Below are 22,498 nucleotides of genomic sequence, written 5' to 3'. Positions count from 1 at the left end.
GGCTTGTATACCGGCTCTGATTTATTGTCTGTAAGAACCTGTAAGAAATGTCTCTAAATCTAATGATTCACTGGCAATTTTTGGAAGCTTGACGAGCAATGTTTCTCGTAACCACAGAGTAGGGAAGTGAACTGACTCGATAAATATCGGCAATTTTTGCCCTGTTGTGTGACCTTTCTCTGACCCTAACACCCCACAAACACCTCAGCCTCATGAATCCTGTACCTGGAACTGTTTGTTGACAATGTGTTGTGTTTGTATGCCTCTAACTCTGTCCCTCTCTGTCCCCCGCTGTCCCTCCCGCTCTCTTCTCCTAACTAAACATCTCTCTATCTCTCCACAGTAGAAGCCTCCTGGGCACGAGGCCAGTCTACCCAGAGAGAGCTAATTGTAGACCAACATATCAGCTCCAAAACCACAGCCCTCTTCGCTCTGCAAGCCACAGGACCCCATTGAGCTGCCCAGCCCAGAGCCTGTACGCCTCCGCACATGCCTGCCCTCCAAGCCATCACTCAGGCAGACACTAGCTGATGAGCCCCGACAGGAGCCTGGCACCCACACCATGTTTGCATTTCTCACAGCAGACAGACAGGCAGGGAGCAGGCAGGGAGGGAGGCAGATAGAGAGGGAGGCAGATAGAGAGGGACGCAGATAGAGAGGGAGGCAGACAGAGAGGGAGGCAGATAGAGAGGGAGGGAGGCAGGCAGATAGAGAGGCAGGCAGGTAGAGAGGGAGGCAGGCAGGCAGATAGAGGGAGGGAGGCAGATAGAGGGGGAGGGAGACAGGCAGATATAGGGGGAGGGAGACAGGCAGATATAGGGGGAGGGAGACAGGGTGATAGAGGGGGAGGGAGAGGGAGACAGGCAGATATAGGGGGAGGGAGACAGGCTGATAGAGGGGGAGGGAGGGAGACAGATAGAGAGGGGAGGGAGGGAGACAGATAGAGGGGGAGAGAGACAGGGAGGGATGAAGGGAAGGAGGCAGATATAGAGGAAGGGAGACAGGCGAACAGAGGGACGGTTCCAGTAAAAAATGTGTTTGCCTAACAGGAGTGATTGTCAACAGGCATTTGGGGAGCTGGTGACTGACTGAACTCTGGCAGGGAGTGTGTGTGCCACTCTGTACCACCTTACCTGTCCTGTATCCTGTATTGTTGAGGTAGACGGCGAAGGAGCGTGGTTCATGCTGGGCCTGCCAGGACGGCGAAGAACAGTTCTCGTTGTTGGTGTAGGTGTTGTGGTTGTGAACATACTTCCCAGTCAGCATGGACGAGCGCGACGGACAGCACATGGGCGTGCTCACAAAGGCATTGGTGAACGAGGTGCCTCCATCTTCCATTATCTTACGAGTCTTATTCATCACCTGAAGAGAACCTAGAGGGGAGGAGTAGCGAGGAGAAGGGAGAAATGAGGAAAGAAAGACATTAAAAGACGAACAGCAAGTTGAACAGTTATCCAGAAACATTTCCGTGTGTCGCTGACGCCAATCGTCACAGACTGCGGTCTTATAGACTTAACAGTGACCCATGTAACGAAATTACAATTGACACAGTTCAGACTGTTCTGGACTGCCTGGTTTTACACTGTTCCATTTGTAGATCTTCCTTCATGACTTTTTAACCTGCTGCTCAGTAGTGACAGACAGTGTGGGAGATGGAGTTTTGTCAGAGAGGAGGATTGCAACATTGCATTTCCCTGTGGGGAAACACTGCGGTCAAACTAGGATCGGAGCTTTTCGCATCCCATCCTATTCTGTCAGAGTAATAAGTAACCATAATCCATTACACAAACACTGTACACCGCTCCACAAGGCCAGATGGCCCCTCGGTCTGTTTGCACTTATGTCTGGGAGACAGAGAGAGCGACAGAGAGGTGAGGATGTTCTCAGTCCTAGAGCAGTAGATAGCAGGGCCAACCATGCACCCTGTAGATTACACTGGTCCACAGAGCACCTTATAGTGGTAGTGACCAATACAAGACCACCACTATAGTCCCAGACCGTAGGACAGACCGAGAGATGTACACTAGGAACCAAATGAAAGGAAACGGGCAGAAAGAGTGAGGGTCCTACCTGAATTTGTCCAATAAAAATGCTGTTCTCATTTTCTGTTCCAAAACGTTTTGCTACGGTGTGCACTAATGAATACAACCCAGATTCATACAGCTAAGGCAGCTCTTACAAAATACAGCTAACAGGACCACTGACAGACCTCCAGGGGATCAGCATGACAGTCTTACCAAGCTCCGTGTCCTGATCGTCGGTTATGATGAGGATGATGTTGGGCCTAATGTTCCTGCGGTCCCTCTGGATGCGTCCCCTCAGGCCTCCCTGGGCTCTGGTGGTGCTGAATGCTGAACAGCCCTGGTCCCAACCCAGGGACAGCAGGCCCAGCCAGGACACACACACCAGCAGCATGGCGGAGGGAGGAAACCCACTGGAGCTCTCACTTCTGAGGAGGAGTCTGAGGAGAGAGAGAGACAGACACAGAGAGAGAGACACACAGAGAGAGAGACAGAGAGACAGAGAGAGACAGAGAGAGAGAGAGAGAGAGAGAGAGAGAGAGAGAGAGAGAGAAAGACACGGAGAGAGAGAAAGCGAGAGAGGAGAGAGCAAGAGAGAGAGAGAGAAAGGAGAAGGAGTTAGTCGAGATGCAGTATTTACTGACACTGTTGACAACATGTAATTGAAGAGAGACAACGAGAGAGAGAGAGAGAGAGAGAGAGAGAGCAACAATGAGAGTGAACGTGAGACAGTAACGTATACTGAGTGCACAAAACATTAGGAACACCTTACTAATATTGAGTTGCATCCTGCTTTTGCCCTCAGAACAGCCTCAATTCATCGGGGCATGAACTCTACAAGGTGTTGAAAGCGTTCCACAGGGATGCTGGCCCATGTTGACTCCAATGCTTCCCACAATTGTGTCAAGTTGGTTGGAGGTCATTTGGGTGGTGGACCATTCTTAATATGCACGGGAAACTGTTGAGCGTGAAAAACCCAGTAGCGATGCAGTTCTTGACACAAACTTGTGCACCTGGCACCTACTACTATACCCCGTTCAAAGACACTTGAATCTTTTGTCTTGCGCATTCACCCTCTGAATGGCACACAAACACAATCCATGTCTCAATTGTCTTAAGGCTTAAAAATTCTTCTTTAACATGTCTCCTCCCCTTCATCTACACTGATTGAAGTGGATTTAACAGGTGACATCAATAAGGGATCATAGCTTTCACTTGGATTCACCTGGTCAGCCTGTCTTGGAAAGAGCAGGTGTTCCTGATGTTTTGTACACTCAGTGTAGATAGAAAGAATAAGACTGAGAGAGGAAAAAGTGTTTCACTACTGTCTTTTCAAAGCAGTAGTAAACCAGTCTGTTCTCTTTCCAGAATACAGTCAACAACCGTCCCAGATTCACCGCTACATTTGAACATATTTACTTCCCAGAAGTTACATTCATCTGCTCACAAATCATTCGCCAACTCCACTGTCTGTGTCCCAAAGGGCACCCTATTCACTACGTACTGCACTCTCCTTTTGACCAGAGCCCCATGGGAAGTAGTAGGGAAAAGGGTGCCCTTTTGATATGCAGACTACAGTGCATTCGGAAAGTATTCAGACCCCTTCCCCCACCTGTCTATATAAGGTCCCAAAGTTGACTGTGCATGTCCGAGCAAAAATCAAGCCATGCGGTTGGAGAAATTGTTCATAGAGCTCCGAGACAGGATTGAGTCGAGGCACAGATCTGGGGAAGGGTACCAAAACATTTCTGCAGCATTGAAGGTCCCCAAGAACACAGTGGCCTCCATCATTATTAAATGGAAGGAGTTTGGCCAAATGCCCAACCATACTGAGCAATCGTGGGAGAACCTTCCAGAAGGACAACCATCTCTGCAGCACTCCACCAATAAGGCCTTTATGGTAGAGTGGACCAGACGGGGTGGCAGGTAGCCTTGTGGTTAGAGCGTTGGACTTGTAACCGAAAGGTTGCAAGATCAAATCCCCGAGCTGACAAGGTAATAATCTGTTGTTCTGCCCCTGAACAAGGCAGTTGTTGTCCTGGGCCGTCATTGAAAATAAGAATTTGTTCTTAACTGACTTGCCTAGTTAAATAAAGGTAAAAAAAAAATATATAAAAATAAATAAATAAATGGAAGCCACTCCTCAGTAAAAGGCACATGACAGCCCTAAAATACTCTCTGACCATGAGAAACAAGATTCTCTGGTCTGATGAAACCAAGATTGAACTCTTTGGCCTGAATGCCAAGTGTCACGTCTGGAAGAAATCTGGCACTGTCAAGCATGGTGAGCAGCATCATGCTCTGGGAATGTTTTTCAGCTGCAGGGACTGGGAGACTAGTCAGAATCGAAGGAAAGATCAATGGAACAAAGTACAGAGAGATCCTTGATGAAATCCTGCTCAGGACCTCAGACTGGCGCGAAGGTTCACCTTCCATCAGGACAACGACCCTAAGCACACAGCCAAGACAATGCAGGAGTGGCTTCGGGACAAGTCTCTGAAAGTCATTGAATGGCCCAGCCAGAGCCCGGACTTGAACCCGATCAAACATCTCTAGAGAGACATGAAAATAGCTGTGCAGCGACGCTCCCCATCCAATCTGACAGAGCTTGAGAGGATCTGCAGAGAAGAATGGGAGAAACTCCCCAAATTCAGGTGTGCCAAGCTTGTAGCGTCATACCCAGGAAGACTCAAGGCTGTAATCGCTGCCAAAGGTGTTTCAACAAAGTACTGAGTAAAAGGGTCTGAATACTTATGTAAATGTGATATTTCATATTTAAATGTGTAATACATTTGCAAAAATTTCTAAAAAACTGTTTTTGCTTTGTCATTATGGGTTATTGTGTGTAGATTGATGAAGACATAAAAAAAAACGTTGAATAAGGCTGTGAGGTAACAAAATATGGAAAAGGCAATGGATCTGAATACTTTCAAAATGTAACGTATATATCGTTCAACAAACAGACCAGAAGACCATCCTGAGTTAGCCACTCCAAACTTTGAAAAACTTTACTATGAATGCATCCCTAATGGCACTCCCTATATAGTGCACTACTTTTGACTAGAGCCCTATGAGCCCTGGTCAAAAGTAGTGCAATATAAAAGGGAATGAGGTACCATTTGGGACAGCCTATAACAGCTCCAGCATGTGCTGTGTGTTGAGTGAAATACTCAACCCTTAAATGAAGATCAACCCCAGAAACCTCAACCAAGCCCGAACCTGGACAAGAACACGCAGGGAAACACAAACGACAGACAACAGACACTGACCGATCTTAAGGCAACTATTAGAGAGAGAAGGAGAGCGAGAGCTCACCTGAGTTGACATCATCAGTATTATAATGTCATCTTGTTCTTAATCCCTTCATATCCTTTCACGAGAAAACACATCCAGTGTAGAGGCCTGAATCTGCTTCTCTCCCTGTGTTGATCAACTCTATCACACATCAACCATCTCTCTCTGGCGCTCTCTCTCTCCCTCTCTGGCTCTCTCCACGCTCCAATGCCTTCCCGCAGGCCCCACCCTGAACCAATCACAGCCCTCCCTCCCACCTGTCAGTCAACAGGCACCCCAAGGGGAGGTAGGGGTGGGTGGATGTCGAGGTGGTGGGGGGGGGGGGTGTACAGGGAATAGGGTGCCATGTGTGATGTCCCTCCCACCTGTCAGTCAACAGGCACCCCAAGGGGAGGTAGGGGTGGGTGGATGTCGAGGTGGTGGGGGGGGGGGGGTGTACAGGGAATAGGGTGCCATGTGTGATGTCACTGTCGATAATAACCACAGTATAAATAACCACTGGCTTATTGCCTTTTCTACATTTACCACGATCAGAAAGACGCCAATGAGTCTCTGAAGCTTTGGAAAGACGTTGATTTATGTTCCGCTGGTGTTGATAGAACTTTCCATCTGTTATTGACTGGGTAAATAGTTTTATTACACTCTTGATAACATTGCTTCCCAAGTTTAGCAAATCAAATGTTATTTGTCACATGCTTCGTAAAACAACAAGTGCGGACTAACAGTGAAAAGCTTACTTACGGGACTTTCCAAACAATGCGGAGAGAAAGGTTTTAAATATATTGTATTGTCTGTAAATATGACTTAATAGACTGGTTTTAAACTGGAGACATAACTTACTGTTTGGTTAAGAGTAAACTGTATGTTGAATGGTGAGTAAGTTAAAGTTGAAAACACAAAAAGATATTGGTAAGCAGCCTTTAATTCAGCCATTGCTCCCTCTTTACTCCTTGGAGAAAGCCCTTGTGCTAGGTTGGGAACTGGCTCTGGGCCTGTTTGCTAAAGTTGAGAGGCACAGAGGCAGGGACAAAGGCAGTGACACCCAGTGGGGTTTTGGCCCAGAAAGCAGGGTCTCTCCATGAGGGAGGGCCAGGCTCAGGTGTGGGAAAGCCACCATTTTGTTCCAGCTCATTAGGTCAGAATGAAGATCAGTATGGTGCCACTCAGCAAGATGGCTGTCCAGAAGGTCTCCTGTCACCGGGAGATGATGGAGCTGCTATTACAATGTCATGGTTGTAATGGTCCACCTTCCTTCCTCACACCCTCAGGCCAAGCTGATGGCTGTACTACTCCTGGAATTGGATTTTACAGTAGTTTACCCACTGTTTCTGTAATCAACCCATCAATGTCTACCTTCTCCACCATTCCACATCCAACGCATCTTCTTTCCTTCATAATCAGCAATAAGTGAGATTGTCGAAGTTGAAAAGCTACCCTATCTGACCACTGTGTTTCATCATAGCTAGCTAGCGTCTGTCGGTCCAAAACATACATCACAGATATATTGAAGCATTCATAGATCTGTCTGTCAGAACAGATGGTCACCAAATCATGTTAGCCTAAATCTCTGTTTTTGGTTCCCTCTAAACATAATCTTTGTTAACTATGCCCTAACCCTACATAGTGCACAACTTTTGACCAGTGCCCTTGTCAAAAGTAGTGCCAGCATAGCGATTAGGATGCCATTTGGGATGTAACCTATATCTGCATAACTGTGTTGGTCATTGGTTTTCCATCTGCTTGTCTCCCCATAGAGATGTGTAGTGATAATAAGCAGCTCTTAGCATGCGTCCCAAATGGCACCCTATTCTCTATAATGTGCACTACCTTTGACCAGGGCCCGTAGTGCACTATGCAGGGAATAAGGTGCCATTTTGGACGTAAATCTCAGATGGAGCAGTAAGAGCTTTTTTGGAGAGTATTTTGGACAGGCATTGTCCGGGACAGCCTGCCCAGACATCCTCACAGCCCTGTACAAACACTGGCACTGTTTAGACCCCTCAGCCCTCAGGCAGGGATTGGCAGGACACACACACACACACACACATGCAGGCGAAAACACAGACGTGTACATACACAACACACACCAGATGTTATTTGTTATTTTTCTTATTTTTTTTAAATTTAATTTCTTTATTGTTTACTTCAGTTTATTTAGTAAATACTTTAACTCTTGTTTTTTTACTTAAAACTGCATTGTTGGTTAAGGGCTTGTAAGTAAGCATTTCACTGTAAGGTGCTACCTGTTGTATTCGGCACAATTTGATTTGATGTTAGAAACACTAGATTACCGAAAAAAACACGCCCTACTCACACACGCACGATGAAGCACACTTAACTCCTTACACTGTTGCTGGAAGACTCCAAAAAACCCAACAAGAGGCTATACTCAATACTCAAAAGATTCGGTCTAATGTTAGCACCCAATCCAAATTCACACTGCATCCCAAATCAACTGGCACTCTATCCCCTATGTAGTGCACTACTTTTAACCAGGACCCATAAGCTGCCCCAGAGGGCTCTGGTCAAAAGAAGTGTGCTATATAAGGACCAGGGTGCCATTTGGGATGCATCATCAATTAGCCACGCCAATGATCCGTAGCAATGGTCTTTTCATGGGACTTCTTGAGGAATGAAGAAGCTGAGAGGCAGATAAAGAGTGTCATTGTGTGATATGGCACGCTAACAGCCCCGAATCGCCACATTCTCCTTACAACTGGAATTACAGCGCTAATACAATGCTATAAAACTTGATCATGGGACGGGGGAGCACATTGACACTGTGCTGAGGCAGCTGTCTTCAAAGCCAGTGTCCCAAATGGCACCCTATTCCCTATAAAAGGCACTAGGACCCATAGGGCTGTGATCAAATGTAGTGCAGTATATAGAGAATAGTGGGCCGTTTGGGACAGACAGGAGGGTTCCATCTGTCACCTTCCTCTCCCTTTAACTCAACTCAATTGAACATGATTCACTGTTAATTTGACCTGATTTGGTTCACTTTTCTACTGACTTTTTGCCTTCAGAGAACAAAGGTCAACTTCAGTTCTCATTGGGACACAGGAAATGGAAAAATATGTTACGCACTCAGCCATTTCTAATATTCAAGACAATGATGCCCACTCATCTACGAGACCCCTAAACACACACCTTGAACTTTAACCTCTGACAACCAGCCCCTGACAGTCGTGATGTCCTGACATTCCTATTACACCATGGGAGATGAGAGACAAAGAGAGAGCAGGGGTAGCCTTGCTGTAGACCCAGGAACAATGGAGGCTTACCTCATAGCAGAGATAATTGCCTACAGCACCTTCAGAATGTATTCACACCCCTTGACTTTTTCCACATTTTGTTGTGTTACAACCTGAATTTAAAATTGATTAAATTGTGATGTTTTTTGTTTGTTACTGGCCTATGTTTAGAAATGTTTAGAAATGAATTAATAATGGAAAGTTGAAATGTCTTGAGTCAATTATTCAACCCCTTTGTTACGGCAAGCATAAATAAGTTCAGGAGTAAAAATGTGCTAAACAAGTCCCATAATAAGTCAGATGGACTCACTCTTTATGCAATAACAATGTTTAACATGATTTTTGAATGATTACCTCATCTCTGTACCCGACACATACAAGTAACTGTAAGGTCCCCCAGTCGAGCAGTGAATTCAACCACAAAGACCAGGAAGGTTTTCCAATGTCTCTCTAACATGCTGACCAAACCGGACGCGCGTGCACGCTGATTTTGTTCGCCCACAGAAGCAATCAGGAAGCAATCAGGACACAAAGGTTGAAATATCAAAACAAACCCTGATCCAATTATATTCATTTGGGGACATTAGCTTGCTGTTGCGAGCTAATTTGTCCTGGGATATAAACATTGGGTTGTTATTTTACCTGAAATGCACAAGGTCCTCTACTCCGACAATTAATCCACAAATAAAATGGTAAACCAAATTAGTTTCTCATCATCTCTCCTCCTTTCTTCAGGCTTCTTTTTCTTCTTTGGACTTTATATGGAGGTTGGCAACCAACTTTACAGCATTACTACAACCGACTGGAGTGTGGACCTCAGTTCATCTTTCAGTCACCCACGTGGGTATATGTTCCTAAAAACCAATGAGGAGATTGGAGTGGCCGGACTTGCAGCGCATCACAAATTGAACCAAGTTCTATTTTAGTGCCTGGCTACGCAGACGGTCGCTGACGTGCGCGAGCAGTGTGGGTGCAATGATTGAATAACATGTATGTGTACATTTATTTTGCAAAGCTCGCGCAAGCGACGCAAGCGGTGTGGTCAGCATGTAAGAAGGGCACCTATTGGTAGAACGGTAAAAGTACAAAAAGCTGACATTGAATATCCCTTTGAGCATGGTGAAGTTACTAATTACACTTTGGATGGTGTATCAATACACCCAGTCACTACAAAGATACAGCTATCCTTCCTAACTCAGTTCCCAGAGAGGCAGGAAACCACTCAGGGATTTCACCATGAGGCCAATAGTGACTTTAAAACAGTTACAGAGTTTAATGGCTGTGATAAGATAAAACTGAGGATGGATCAACAACATTGTAGTTACTCTACAATACTAACCTGTTTGCAACAAGGCACTAAAGTAATACTGCAATTAACTTTTTGTCCTGAATACAAAGTGTTATGTTTAGGGCAAATCTAATACAACACATTACTGAGTACCACTCTCCATATTTTCAAGCATATTCGTGGCTGCATCACGTTATGAAAATGCTTATAATCGTTAAGGACAGGAGAGTTTTTCAGGACAAAAAAATAAGCGGAATGGGGCTAAGCACATGCAAAATCCTAGAGGAAAATCTGGTTCAGTCTGCTTTCCAACAGAGATGAATTCACCTGAATACATGACCAGGACAATAACCTAAAAAACAAGGCTAAGGGTAGAATTTGTGTAGATTGGTGAGAGAAAAAATATATTTAATACATTTTGATTTCAGGCTGTACCACAACAAAAATGTGCAAAAAGTCAAGGGGTATGAATACTTTCTGAAAGCACTGTACTACAAAAATCTCTAAAACTGGAAACACTTATCTCCCTCACTAGCTTTAAGCACCAGCTGTCAGAGCAGCTCACAGATCTCTGCACCTGTACATAGCCCATCTTTAATTTAGCCCAAACTACTACCTCTTCCCCTACTGTATTTATTTATTTTATTTTGCTCCTTTGCACCATATCATTTATATTTTAACTTTTAACTTTTAACTTTCTTCAAACTACAAATCTACCATTCCAGTGTTTTTCTTGCCATACTTTATTTACTTTGCCACCATGGCATTTTTTTGCCTTTACCTCCCTTATCTCACATCATTTGCTCACATTGTATATAGTCTTATTTTTTTCTACTGCATCATTGATTGTATGTTGTTTTACTCCATGTGTAACTCTGTGTTTTTGTATGTTGTCGAACTGCTTTGCTTTATCTTGGCCAGGTCGCAATTGTAAATGAGAACTTGTTCTCAACTTGCCTACCTGGTTAAATAAAGGTGAAATAAAAAATAAATAAAAAAATAAATGTCCCAAATGCCACCCTATTCCCTATGTAGTGTACTACTTTTGACCAGCGCCCTATGTGAATAGGGTTCCATTTGGGACGCACTTAATGATAACCTTCAGAATGTGTTCAAACCTGAGGGAATACTTGACTAGAATATTGTATTATTCTGTTATCTGGCATTGCAAATGCTTTGTATATGGAAGGTATTTGGCATCTTTCAGAAGAGTGATAGAAAATCTCCAAATGTGAAGGAAATATGAGAATTCTTGATCAGAAGTCAAGAATTTCATTTTTTTTCCTTTCTAAGAGCAGCATCGTTTTTCTTAACCTTTACCTTCAGACCAAACTAACACATTTAAAAGGAATGACCTCTTGAGAAAGCTTAAGTGAACCCAACCAAAGCAAACTATAGACCAAAGACCCTCAACTTAGTAAGAGGGGCAAAAACATTTCTCTTCGCCCCACAAACATCCCCCTAGAACATAGTTCTATACGTCTGTAGGAAACAAGAGGTCTTTTATGCCAGACCCAGAGGCTTTGTCCCAAATAGCACCCTATATTCCCTATTTAGTGCACTACTTTTGGACAGGGCCCATATGGAATAGTGTGCCATTTGGTACTCAACCTGACTACTGCAGAGTCATACTGTTTCTGCTTCCTAATTGTTTTGGAGGATTAGCTCCACTAATGAGCCTTTAAATTACTCAATACTCCTTTACTGTACTCATCAAGGGTTCAGCTGCAGTAGTAGAATATTGGGGACGGACCAGCCGTCCAGGAGAAGAAAAGGGCCTGGGGACGGGGGTTCAAAGTCGACCAAAACAAAAAGGGCACTATGGAGTTTCCAGTCAGTCCCTCTGACACGCACACAGCTGCCAGATGGAGTAAGAAATGTGCAATTTTCAGATTAATGGCCATCAACACTGAGTCAGCGTCCCAAATGGCACCCTGTTCCCTTACTAGTGTACTACTTTTGACCTGAGCCCTATGAGAATAAGGTGCCGCTTAGGGTGCTTATTGGTAGACAGCATGATAATCTTTACTTTCATGACTAATGTCTTATTCTTTCACCCCCGGTATAAAACAACCTCTCCCTTCACTACTAACCATGAATTACAAGAAAAGCCTTGCAGCTGTATAGGGAGTGAGAGAGAGCTATGGTAGCGTACATTACACACTCCAGCAGCACACATCATTCTAACTGTGCCATCAGGCCCTACTTCCTCCTCTCATCTGCGTTGTTCCTCTCTGCCTTGGCTAGCTGGAGATGGACAGAGCGAGAGGGAGAGAGAGAGATAGAGAAAGAGCGAGAGTGAGAATCCAAAAAAAAAGGGAAAGAGAGGGGGGGGGCCTTGTCCCTAACGAGCAGGCCTATTATGAATGAGGGACTTACCTCAGGGTCCCAGTGACATCTGGTTTAGGTTTGACACTCACAACCTCTCCTCCAATATAACTTTTCATGTTCCGCAAGACGAGGAACAAAATGGATGGAGGGTTCTATTTCCAGAAGAATATAAGGAGTTCTGACGATCGGGACAGTTCACTTTCAGGGGAAAGAGGGGGATCTTCAAGGATCAATCAGTGTCTTGTTTCATGTGCATTCCATTGTCCCTCTTCCTTTTATTTCCTCCATTGTTCAATTTCCTTCATTGTTCAGTAATGACTGATAAATGCACAAGTCGGTGCTGCCAAACAGAAGACTGAGCCAGATGCAATCCGTCTGCCATGTCGTGCGCTAGTGGTCTGTGTTTGTATGTGTGTGAGGGTCGTGCGTTATCTGTGGCTGTAAGGAATGCACAGCCAATCAGAGGGCTTCCCAAAGCTCCTTAACCGCAATCCACCATTGTCCCTCTGGGGCTTGTAATGGTTTCCCTCTACCTCCTGGGCTTGGGATGACTTCACACACTTGAGCACACACACTTGAGCACACACACTTGAGCACACACACACACACACACACACACACACACACACACACACACACACACACACACACACACACACACACACACACACACACACACACACACACACACACACACACACACACACACACACACACACACATTCTCCTTTTCTCACCCCCCCATGTAACCCATGTGAGTGTGTAGGTCAGGAGGCCCATCCCAGCCCAGGTGGCTGAGGTTAGTCTAAACTAGCCGCGATCAAAGCCACATAACCACTCAGGTCAGGGCACGGTCAGGGCACAGGACGCTGTGTGGTTAGAGGCCTTCACAGCAGCCTACCAGTCGACCATTCAGCCAGCCAGCCATCCCTGCACTAGCTAGCTAGCTTTGTTGCCATGGTTTCTGAGTGTACTGTACATCAGTGAGGGCCTGACTTCACCTATTGAGAGAGAGAGAGAGCTATGGGCGGTGTAGCAACGAAGGATAATCTCAGAGGTAGAGAGAGAGACAGAGAGAGAGATTAGGAATATGTGTGTGTGCCGAGATGACAAATAAAACATGAGAGGAGATCTCTGTGTGTAGAAGAGGGAGAGACGGAATCTACTGATTTGGTTCTGACACCGCTCCCATGTTTCAGCCCAGCCTTCAGTACTCCCACTTGTTTTTCCAAGGGAGGGGAATTATTATGGAGCCACATGAGCTTAATATTGAGGTTTGTTCCAAATGTTGCTCTAATCCTGTTGGGGAATTTGGCTGGGCGGATGCCACGGGGCCTGGTACACTGAGAAGAACCTTTGTGAGGAGGGCCCGGGGTGCCCTGAGTAGGCCAGGGGCAGAAGGGAGTAGTGGAGGTAGAGGGGTAGGGCGCGGTGCCCATCAAGACTGGTCAAGCCTGGATCTCTCTCCCACACTGCTGTCCAGCCCACGGACTGAAGGAGTGCTGTCTCCTTAGCTACCACACTCTCACACTCACTCCAGTGACACATCCGTCACAAAGTAAGGACAAATGTGACTCAAGCCCAGTGCTGACAACTGATCTATGAAAACTATAAATCAACAGAGATCTTGTATCGCAACAACACCAACACTTTAGTTGTGTGACTAAACGAGTGCCTTGGTTCTGTGAAAGCTGAATCTGTACCGGTGGCCCGAGTTCAACCCCTAAACCCTACACCCTTCGCCCTGAGACCCTTAGAGAGCCCCTTTGTAGTGCCCTTACAGCCCAGCCCCAGGCTGCTAGACCCTCATCATTAATTATGTGTCCATGTAAATATATCATTAAATTAATCCAGCTCCCACGGACATCAAAGACTGAAGCAGCCCGGCCGCCAGGTGGTCCGTTGGGACCTCTGCTGGGAACGCTGAGAGGCTTTGAGAATGCTGAGAGGGAAATGATTAAAACACACAAGAGGACGGCTGTTTCAGAAAAGTCGGGAGTTGACTCTGTGTGTGTACTGTGTGTTCGTGAGGGAGAACGTGTATGTGTGTGGTTGAAAGATACACACTTTCTCCCTCTCAAAGTGCTGTGCATAGTATGTCTCTGTTAATAATACTAGACAACAAGCTAGCTAAGATGCAACTAACATGTAAGCCAAACTATAGCTAACAAACTGCTTAGCTAGGTAATAAATCAACCCACCAGGACCACACACCACAAGTGTAACCATTCAGATGTGGGCCATCTGCAAATGAACAGTAGACATTGAGAATGTTTACATGCACAGTAATAGTATGATATTAAACTGATTATGGCAGTAGGTCAAGTATGGCAATTGTCATGTAAACACCTTACTCTGCTTATCTTACATTGGAGTAAGGTCAAACATTGAAGTAAGCATACGCTGATTAAAACACCTGGTTTTCTGAGCAATCTTTTGAATTATTAGGACATGTAAACAGCATAAATTGGCATTCCAGTTGTGTTCTTGATCTGCTCATGTGCCAGCACCGGTATGTCCCTCTTATGCATGAGTGAAATGAGTTCGGAAAAACTGAAAGTATGCTTCTTAGAAATAGATTTCACATACAAACTCCCATACTGCTAAGTCATTAGGAGGCCCGGGAGTCTATACTAGTCCCATACTGCTGAGTCATTAGGAGGCCCTGGTGTCTCATCAGGAGGCCCTGGTGTCTATACTAGTCCCATACTGCTGAGTCATCAGGAGACCTTGGTGTCTCATCAGGAGCCCCTAGTGTCTATACTAGTCCCATACTGATGAGTCATCAGGAGGCCCTGGTGTCTCATTAGGAGGCCTTGATATTTATACTAGTCCCATACTGCTGAGTCATCAGGAGGCCTTGGTGTCTCATTAGGAGGCCCTGGTGTCTATACTAGTCCCATACTGCTGAGTCATTAGGAGGCCCTGGTGTCTCATCAGGAGGCCCTGGTGTCTCTTCTAGTCCCGCACTGCTAAGTAATCTGGAGGCCCTGATGATACTCTTGAAAAGGTTAGAAAAGATTTAGATGCACTATTGTAAAGTGGTTGTTCCACTGAATATCTTAAGGTGAATGCACCAATTTGTAAGTCGCTCTGGATAAGAGCGTCTGCTAAATGACTTAAATGTAAAAATGTAAATGTTAAAGAGAGATTTCCAGGAGACTCCTTTTATAAGAGAATTAATAGAGGGAGTACAAAAACACACAGAGAGAGAGAGAGCGAGAGAGAGAGAAAGAGAGAGAGAGAGAGAGAGAGAGAGAGAGAGAGAGAGAGAACAAAGATCGAGGAAAAGCAATTACAGAGATGTGGTCTTTAATGGACATGCGGAGTGATTAGGACAAACAGAGAAACAGCCACAGTTAAATATGGGCTTATGGAGAAAAAAAAATACATTAATTGCAGCTGCAACTACAACAGTTTGCTCATTACATGACTGTGGTAAAAAAAAAAGCAGCCAACAAGTGCACAGCATATGTGAGAACTCCTTCCAGACTGTTGGAAGAGCATTCCAGGTGAAGCTGGTTGAGAGAATGCCAAGTGTGTGCAAAGCTGTCATCAAGGCAAAGGGTGGCTATTTTGAAGAATTTCAAATCTAAAATATATTTTGATTTGTTTAACACTTTTTTGGTTACTACATGATTCCATATGTGTTATTTCATAGTTTTGATGTTTTCACTATTATTCTACAATGTAGAACATTTTAAAATAAAAATAGCCCTGGAATGAGTAGGTGTGTTCAAACTTTTGACTGGTACTGTATAGATCAAAGTTCTATAATATACTGTATGTATCTATTTTCATCCATATAGCCTTTCTAGACAACAGGTGTGTGTACCAAATTACATCCTAATCCCCATACAGTGCACCCTATATAGTGCACTACCATAATGGCCTCTGGTCAAAAGTAGTGCACTACATAGGAAATAGTGTAACATTTAGGACATAACCCTGGTTCTCCCATTTAAAACAGTCTATGGACCAAATCTGCCAGTCAAACTCACTCGTGATGGGTGGCTTTCTCCTCTCTGTGTGCCACAATTCAAATATATCTTGCATAAATGACTCCCCAAAACCACAAAAAAAAGTTGAGCAAATTGTTTCAATGGGTTTCCACTGAGGTCATTGTTAATAAAGAGATATACTTCTTTCCCATGAAATCAGCAGCATGGTGGCACAGCGAGAGAGGCACACACACACACACAGAGACAGAGACAAAAACACAGAGACAGAGACAGAGACAGAGAGGCACACACACACACACAGAGAGACAGAGACAAAAACACAGAGACAGAGACAGAGACAGAGAGGCACACACACACACACAGACAGAGACAGAGAGACCAAAGCGAGTCAGCAGCATTTTCGTATTTTTATAAAAGCTCTGTATTTTACCCACTTCAGTAATCCCGGAATGAATGTTTCTGCACTGATCACTGACATGAGAAGTGTGGCACAGATTCAAGACTAAAATCCCTCTTTCATGAACATGGGGCTTTCTTTCTGAGAAGGAGAGAAAGAAAGAGAAGCTATAAGGAACAAGTTGTTGGACTAAGGATCGGCCCTGGTGTTGAGTCATTCATCTGTGTGTGTGTGTGTGTGTGTGTGTGTGTGTGTGTGTGTGTGTGTGTGTGTGTGTGTGTGTGTGTGTGTGTGTGTGTGTGTGTGTGTGTGTGTGTGTGTGTGTGTGTGTGTGTGTGCGTGCGTGCGTGCGTGTGTGCCATTCAGAAGTGTAGTCAGTTAGGATAGTCATGCTTGCTATTTAGAGCAGGTTATTCATTGACACTGGCGTAAGAAAAGACTCTGCTGATCTAGTTAATGACCTAAACTAAGTCTGCATCCCAAATAATAATGGCACCCTGTTCCCCCATTTGGTCAAAAGTAGAGCACTATACAGGGAATAGGGTGCCATTTGGGACGTGAACAGTCTTTCTCAAGTGATTAATGCTCCTCCTCCAGAACAGAGCCACTTGTTCTACAGATTTGTTTAAAAGGGCAGGACAGTTGTTTTGACATGGCATAGAGCAATTTGGGTCTTGTTTGTGGACTTTGTGGACTGCGTGCGTGTGTGTGACAAATTGTTACACCACAGCAACCACAAGAATGGAGTTAGGGCCGATCTCAAGAATAATCCAAACAACAGGATTAACATAAGACGTTTCAGAGTGCTATGTTCGATACAACAAGTGTGCTTCCCAAATGGCACTCTATTCCCTAATTAGGGTACGTCCCAAACGGCACCCTATTCCTTATGGTACCTGGTCAAAAGTAGTGCACTACATATGAAACAGGGTGCCATTTGGGACGCAAACCAATTCTCTCTACAGAGTAACTTTGGACCAAGCTGGAAATCCAGAGCAAATCCATGTGTCAATCAACAGAGTAGCAAAAACAAAACCTACATCCCAATGCCTCCTGTGCAATGTCTTAGGGCAGTGTTTCCCAACTCTGGTCCTCCAGTACCCCCAACAGCCCAACCCTGGTCCTCCAGTACCCCCTACAGCCCAACCCTGGTCCTCCAGTACCCCCTACAGCCCAACCCTGGTCCTCCAGTAACCCCAACAGCCCAACCCTGGTCCTCCAGTACCCCCTACAGCCCAACCCTGGTCCTCCAGAACACCCAACAGCCCAACCCTGGTCCTCCAGAACACCCAACAGCCCAACCCTGGTCCTCCAGTACCCCCAACAGCCCAACCCTGGTCCTCCAGTACCCCCAACAGCCCAACCCTGGTCCTCCAGTACCCCCTACAGCCCAACCCTGGTCCTCCAGTACCCCCAACAGCCCAACCCTGGTCCTCCAGAACACCCAACAGCCCAACCCTGGTCCTCCAGAACACCCAACAGCCCAACCCTGGTCCTCCAGTACCCCCAACAGCCCAACCCTGGTCCTCCAGTACCCCCTACAGCCCAACCCTGGTCCTCCAGAACACCCAACAGCCCAACCCTGGTCCTCCAGTATCCCCAACAGCCTAACCCTGGTCCTCCAGTACCCCAAACAGTACACAGTTTAGTTGTAGCCTGGACAAACACATCTTATTCAACTCATTGAGGGCTTGATGATTAGTTGACAAGTTGAATCAGGTGTGCTTGTCCAGGGTTACAATAGAAATACTTACTGTTGGGGGTACAGGAGGACCAGGGTTGGGCTGTTGGGGGTACTGGAGGACCAGGGTTGGGCTGTTGGGGGTACTGGAGGACCAGGGTTGGGCTGTTGGGGGTACAGGAGGACCAGGGTTGGGAAACACTGTCTTATGGTACTGGCGGACCTAAAACTAGGGTACTACAAACTAGTGTACTACAAACTAGGGTACTGCAGTTGCACCGTACAACTTGGCTCATGCCATCAACTGATATAGACTAAGGAACTGCAGGCAGTATTTATTACACTATACATCTCAATATACTCTGGATTCCATGTGTGCACTAAAACACACATTTTCACGCTACGGTTGTAGATTCCAGACAGAGAGGTAGCAGCTCTATCAGCAAGCTCCCGGCTAAAGTGCCTGTGTCCTAGGAACGGTAGCGTGAAACGCTACACCGCCAGAATGTGGAGCATGTGCAGGCGTATTCTCAGGAAACCCAGAGAGACAGAGACCCTGAGAACAAGGTTCGCCAGACCCAGGCTGTCATAAACAATCGACAGCCATGACCGCCGCCGAGTAACACATGATACATTGTAAATAAAAAAATCTCGGTGCGTTCTCGCCCCATGGCATCTGTGCTAGGCCATTCACTCTCCTCCGCTGTCCATGTCTCTCACACTTAGGCCTACACACACACACGCACGCACGCATGCACACACACACACACACACACACACACACACACACACACACACACACACACACACACAATAAAGACCCTACACACACACACACACACACACACACATACTTTATGTCAGTCAGACATGCACACACACAGTCCGTCAGTCAAACTCAGGTGCACTGAACCTGTAATTTGTACTCTGAGTGTTCTCCTCTCCTTTCCATTGCCCTGGGCGCTATGCGTGTGGCTTTCCGAGGCGTGCGTAGCGTCATTTGTAATTCAATTACTTTTATCTGTCCTGGCACACACTCCAGCACCTGCCAGCCTTCACACACTGTATTTTAGCCAACCACTCCTTAAAGACAATATTCACCCAAGTAGAGCTCTATCGCTCAATCATTCTCACTCCTTCAGCTTATCACTGTTTAGGACATTTACAGCAGAGATATTATATCCAACTTAGACCATAAAGACCCTAGACCATAAAGACATAAAGACCCTAGAACCCTAAAGACCCTAGACCATCAAGACCCTAGACCATCAAGACCATAGACCATCAAGACCATAGACCATCAAGACCCTATACCATAAAGACCCTAAAGACCCTAGACCATAAAAACCATAAAGACCCTAGACCATAAAAACCATAAAGACCCTATACCATAAAGACCCTAAAGACCCTAGACAATAAAGACCCTAAAGACCGTAAAGACCCTATACCATGAATACCCTATACCATGAAGACCCTATACTGTAAAGACCCTATACAGTAAAGACCCTATACCAAAGACTCTCTACCCTAAAGACCCGAGACCCTAAAGACCATAAAGACCCGAGACCCTAAAGACCATAAAGACCCGAGACCCTAAAGACCAGAAAGACCCTATATCCTAAGGACCACAAAGAACCTATACCATAAAGACCCTAAAGACCATAAAGACCATAGACCCTAAAGACCATGAAGACCCTATACCCTAAAGACCCTAAAGACCCTAGACCGTAAAGACACTAGACTGTAAAGACCCTAGACCGTAAAGACCCTAGACCATAAAGACCCTAGACCGTAAAGACCCTAGACTGTAAAGACCCTAGACCATAAAGACCCTAGACCATAAAGACCCTAGACTATAAAGACCCTATACCATAAAGACCCTGTACCCTAAAGACCATAAAGACCCTATACCCTAAAGACCATAAAGACCCTATACCCTAAAGACCATAAATACCCTATACCCTAAGGACCATAAAGACACTAGACCGTAAAGACCCTAGAACATAATGACCCTATACCATAATGACCCTATACTGTTAAGACCCTATACAATAAAGACCCTAAAGACCCTAGATCCTAAAGACCCTATACTACAAAGACCCTAGACCCTAAAGACCCTAGACCATAAAGACCCTATACCATAAAGACCCTATACCATAAAGACCCTAAAGACCCTAGATCCTAAAGACCCTATACTACAAAGACCCTAGACCCTAAAGACCCTAGACCATAAAGACCCTAGACCATAAAGACCCTAGACCATAAAGACCCTATACCACAAAGACCTTATACCATAAAGACCCTAGACCATAAAGACCCTAGACCATAAAGACCCTATACCATAAAGACCCTAAAGACCCTAGACCCTAAAGACCCTAGACGCTAAAGACCCTAGACCATAAAGACCCTATACCACAAAGACCCTAGACCATAAAGACCCTTTACCATAAAGACCCTATACCATAAAGACCCTATACCCTAAAGACCCTAGACCATAAAGACCCTATACCATAAAGACCCTAAAGTTCCTAGACTGTAAAGACCCTATACCACAAAGACCCAAAACCATAAAGACCCTATACCACAAAGACCCTAGACCATAAAGACCCTAGACCATAAAGACCCTATACCATAAAGACCCTAGACCCTAAAGACCCTAGACGCTAAAGACCCTATACCCTAAAGACCCTATACCCTAAAGACCCTAGACGCTAAAGACCCTAGACCATAAAGATCCTATACCATAAAGACCCTAGACCCTAAAGACCCTAGACGCTAAAGACCCTAGACGCTAAAGACCCTATACGCTAAAGACCCTATACCCTAAAGACCCTAGACGCTAAAGACCCTAGACCATAAAGATCCTATACCATAAAGACCCTATACCATAAAGACCCTAGACCCTAAAGACCCTAGACGCTAAAGACCCTATACCCTAAATACCCTAGACCCTAAAGACCCTAGACCATAAAGATCCTATACCATAAAGACCCTAAAGACCCTAGACTGTAAAGACCCTATACCACAAGACCCTAGACCATAAAGACCCTATACCATAAAGACCATAAAGACCCTGGACCCTAAAGACCCTAGACCCTAAAGACCCTATACCACAAATACCCTAGACCACAAAGACCTTATACCATAAAGACCCTAGACCATAAAGACCTTATACCATAAAGACTCTATACCATAAAGACCCTATACCATAAAGACCCTATACCATAAAGACCCTAGACGCTAAAGACCCTATACCATAAAGACCCTAGACCCTAAATACCCTAGACGCTAAAGACCCTATACCATAACGACCCTAAAGACCCTAGACTGTAAAGACCCTATACCACAAAGACCCTAGACCATAAAGACCCTATACCATAAAGACCATAAAGACCCTAGACCCTAGACCATAAAGACCCTATACCATAAAGACCCTAAAGACCCTAGACTGTAAAGACCCTATACCACAAAGACCCTAGACCATAAAGACCCTATACCATAAAGACCCTAAAGACCCTAGACTGTAAAGACCCTATACCACAAAGACCCTAGACCATAAAGACCCTAGACCATAAAGACCCTATACCATAAAGACCCTAAAGACCCTAGACTGTAAAGACCCTATACCACAAAGACCCTAGACCATAAAGACCCTAGACCATAAAGACCCTAGACCATAAAGACCCTAGACCATAAAGACCCTAGGCCTAGACCCTAAAGGCCCTAGACCATAAAGACCCTAGAACGAAAAGACCCTAGACAGTAAAGACCCTAGACTATAAAGAACCTAAAGACCCCATACCATAAAGACCCTATACCATAAAGACCCTAGACCATAAAGACCCTATACCATAAAGACCCTAGACCCTAAAGACCCTAGACGCTAAAGACCCTATACCCTAAAGACCCTAGACGCTAAAGACCCTAGACCATAAAGATCCTATACCATAAAGACCCTAGACCCTAAAGACCCTAGACGCTAAAGACCTTATACCCTAAAGACCCTAGACGCTAAAGACCCTATACCCTAAAGACCCTAGACGCTAAAGACCCTAGACCATAAAGATCCTATACCATAAAGACCCTATACCATAAAGACCCTAGACCCTAAAGACCCTAGACGCTAAAGACCCTATACCCTAAATACCCTAGACCCTAAAGACCCTAGACCATAAAGATCCTATACCATAAAGACCCTAAAGACCCTAGACTGTAAAGACCCTATACCACAAGACCCTAGACCATAAAGACCCTATACCATAAAGACCAT

At 45.1% G+C, this 22,498-nt stretch overlaps 1 protein-coding gene across 5 annotated transcripts in view; it reads right to left on the bottom strand.

The window, feature by feature from the left end:
- The window catches only part of sulf1 (sulfatase 1), a 121,542-nt gene that overhangs the window by 36,981 nt on the left and 62,063 nt on the right, over window positions 1-22,498 (bottom strand). For all 5 annotated transcript variants that reach the window (XM_029755790.1, XM_029755791.1, XM_029755793.1 and 2 more), the window contains 2 exons: window positions 2,238-2,461; window positions 1,134-1,373 (listed from right to left, as the gene is read on the bottom strand). In XM_029755790.1, coding sequence (XP_029611650.1) covers window positions 1,134-1,373; window positions 2,238-2,461 — 464 coding nt within the window. The remainder of the gene's footprint in view (window positions 1-1,133; window positions 1,374-2,237; window positions 2,462-22,498) is intronic.

This window comes from Salmo trutta, chromosome 6 (assembly GCF_901001165.1).
Source record: "Salmo trutta chromosome 6, fSalTru1.1, whole genome shotgun sequence".
NCBI classification, from domain to species: Eukaryota; Metazoa; Chordata; class Actinopteri; order Salmoniformes; family Salmonidae; genus Salmo; species Salmo trutta.
Note: the sequence above shows the minus strand (reverse complement) of the source record. Positions and strands in the feature narration are given on the sequence as shown.